Source organism: Acyrthosiphon pisum, unplaced genomic scaffold (assembly GCF_005508785.2).
Source record: "Acyrthosiphon pisum isolate AL4f unplaced genomic scaffold, pea_aphid_22Mar2018_4r6ur Scaffold_21407;HRSCAF=23902, whole genome shotgun sequence".
Taxonomy (NCBI): Eukaryota; Metazoa; Arthropoda; class Insecta; order Hemiptera; family Aphididae; genus Acyrthosiphon; species Acyrthosiphon pisum.
In genome coordinates this window covers 8,105-10,549 of record NW_021770871.1, presented here as the reverse complement: position 1 = coordinate 10,549, position 2,445 = coordinate 8,105, and the positions used below count along the sequence as shown (strand labels likewise).

The following is a 2,445-nucleotide window of genomic DNA, read 5'->3' as shown; positions in this document are numbered from 1 at the left end:
AAATATTTTTAAACTTTAATTACAATATCTTCTTTGAAGTATCCTTTAATGTATATAAAATATACAAACCCGTAAACTCGACATCTATCACTAAAATCTAAAGCACTTTTAAAAGCAATGATAAAATCGCTGTAATCATGAAAAATGTTTGACAATTTTTTTCGGAGGTAATGATTAGACCAATGGTTGAAGATAACATTTATAGTCATAAATATGAAAAACATATTATTTTTAATGGAGGTACAATTAAATTATATTAAATACTCTGATAGATATCTTGAAATATTTAAACAAAAACCAAATTGTTACATCTCACCTCGTAGTTCCAAGTCACCTCGATTGACGGTACCTATTTAAAAACAAGTTGTAACAATTATAAATATGAATATGCTACATGACACCTACGTATATAATACGAACTCTGCCTTATGTACGATTAACTACCGACCGATACACAGTGGCGCCGAGTTCATTAAAAAAAGGTAGTTCAACTCTCCCCAAAGACCACCCATCCACCCACATAACATAACATCACAAAACCGCTCGCTTCGCTCGCGAATCACTTATACTTTCATTGTCAAACAACTGTATTTTTGAAATTCAATAAATTTACCTAATTCAATAAACCATACTGTTTAGTATTTACAAACATTTTGATAGCATATTATTTGCATACATTTATAGGATTTAAAATGTATTTTACTTCTTATCAATCTATTATTTATTATTTATTATGTAAGTATAAAACTTAATAGGTACATAAATATGAAAACATATTGAGATTTTTATTCATAAAATAAACAATTATTTCAGTTTACCAAAATACCAAACATTAGGTTAGATGTTTTGATAATACAGATGTAGTACTGGCAAACTGACCTACAACTTGATTATGATCTATATCAATATCAGATTCGCAAGAAATAATCATTCATTGCTCTAAGCGGTCCTGACTAATTGTTGTCCTCAATCGGTTTTTAACAATTTTTAATTTAGAGAACGTCCGCTCTGGTGTTGTGCTAGACACAGGTAGTGTACATGCGATTTGAAGAGCCATGTATAATGTCGGGAAAATGCTCTGTAATCCGGAAGTATGACATACCTATAAATTACAATAATTTAGAATTACCATTATATAATTTATTTTTTGCTCTTATCCAGCAAAAATATCTAGGTCTAAATAGGGAATGTAAATTAATAAATTAGTAACAACCTTAAATACGTGAAGAAGTGTTCCCAAATTTTGGCTATTGTTTTTTTTAGACCAACGGTATCTTCTTTTTCTTCTTCTTCATCGCTGTCTTCTAAATCTGAAGAACTTTCTTTATTATCAATAGTTGCAGAACTAGGATGTAAACATTGAGAACCTATCATAGCAGATTCAAAATAAGAAAATAATTTTGAAAATTCTATATATTCTTTTTTTAACTCTGTATGATTAATAAATTTGCTGTACAAATTACAAAATTTATTAAATGCATCATTTGGTAATGTGTTAGGGTCAGATTTTGTTTTTTTCAGAACTGAAACAGAAAATAAAGAAATATCTTTCAATAATTCTTGAGATTTTGAATGGAAGCGTTCTTCAATACAAGTAATTGCTGAATATTGCAATTAAGTATGTTTTAATTTTATAGTGGAATTTTGGATCAATAAATGTATGGTCTTTAGTTGTTTCACCAGACAATAACTTATTCTTTCTACTACGCTGTATTGGTAATGAAGTAAATGTAAACTCCGATTTATTCATAAATTTTGTTGCTTCATTGCACAAGTCGTTAAATGCATCATCAGATCTCAAGCGTTTGATGCTGCTCGAGACTGCTTGAAGACTATTTACTGCACCTAGTAAATCAATATCTTGACTTTGAAACATTTTTGTTACTGGGTCTAAAATATTGAATAGATTTTTATAACAGATTGCTGTCAAAACAAATCTTTCTGACAAAAAGAAATCTATTAAGCCCGTAGCTTTAGATCTGGCTTTGAAGTCTGCATTTTCAGTTATTTTTATCTGTTCTAATGTATTTATGACTATGTCATATGTTAATAATACTGTATTCAGTGCTGACGAGTATGACATCCAACGAGTGGTTTCTACTCTTTTAAGTCTATGCACTCTTGCTTTTGGATTTCTTTCTTTTTGCATATTTTCATATATCGCTACGCGCTTTTTACTATTTGAAATCAGTGCATACAATTGCTCCAGATTCCCAAATGTATCAACTGCATTAGCTGAACAGCTTGACATTTGAACAACAACCAAACTAAGTCTATGTGCATAGCACCATGTATAAATTGCTGCTGGGTTTATTTCTCTGATTAAAGCTTGTAGTCCTTCATATTCACCCCGCATGTTGCTGGCTCCATCATATGATTGACCAACAAGCAGCAATTTTCAATCCAAATCATTCTCCATGCATATATCTTGAACACGGAAAATAA

The 2,445-nt window shown here is 30.2% G+C and overlaps 1 protein-coding gene across 1 annotated transcript; it reads right to left on the bottom strand.

Moving 5' to 3' along the window:
- Positions 1–931: 931 nt before the first annotated feature.
- On the bottom strand, positions 932–2,356 carry LOC103308214 (52 kDa repressor of the inhibitor of the protein kinase-like). Its single transcript, XM_008181253.1, has 4 exons — positions 1,681–2,356; positions 1,464–1,601; positions 1,270–1,367; positions 932–1,102 (listed from the first exon to the last, which is right to left on the bottom strand). Exons 1-4 carry the CDS (start codon positions 2,354–2,356, stop codon positions 932–934), a joined length of 1,083 nt encoding a protein of 360 aa, XP_008179475.1.
- Between the last annotated feature and the right edge of the window lie 89 nt (positions 2,357–2,445).

Excerpts from the sequence above, each read along its gene's own strand:
- LOC103308214 (XM_008181253.1), bottom strand. The coding sequence starts at position 2,356 with ATGCGGGGTGAATATGAAGGACTACAAGCTTTAATCAGAGAAATAAAC. Across the intron at positions 1,368-1,463 it reads TGATGCATTTAATAAATTTT|GTTCTCAATGTTTACATCCT; the intron begins GTAATTTGTACA and ends CTGCTATGATAG. Across the intron at positions 1,103-1,269 it reads AAGAAGAAAAAGAAGATACC|GTATGTCATACTTCCGGATT; the intron begins GTTGGTCTAAAA and ends TGTAATTTATAG.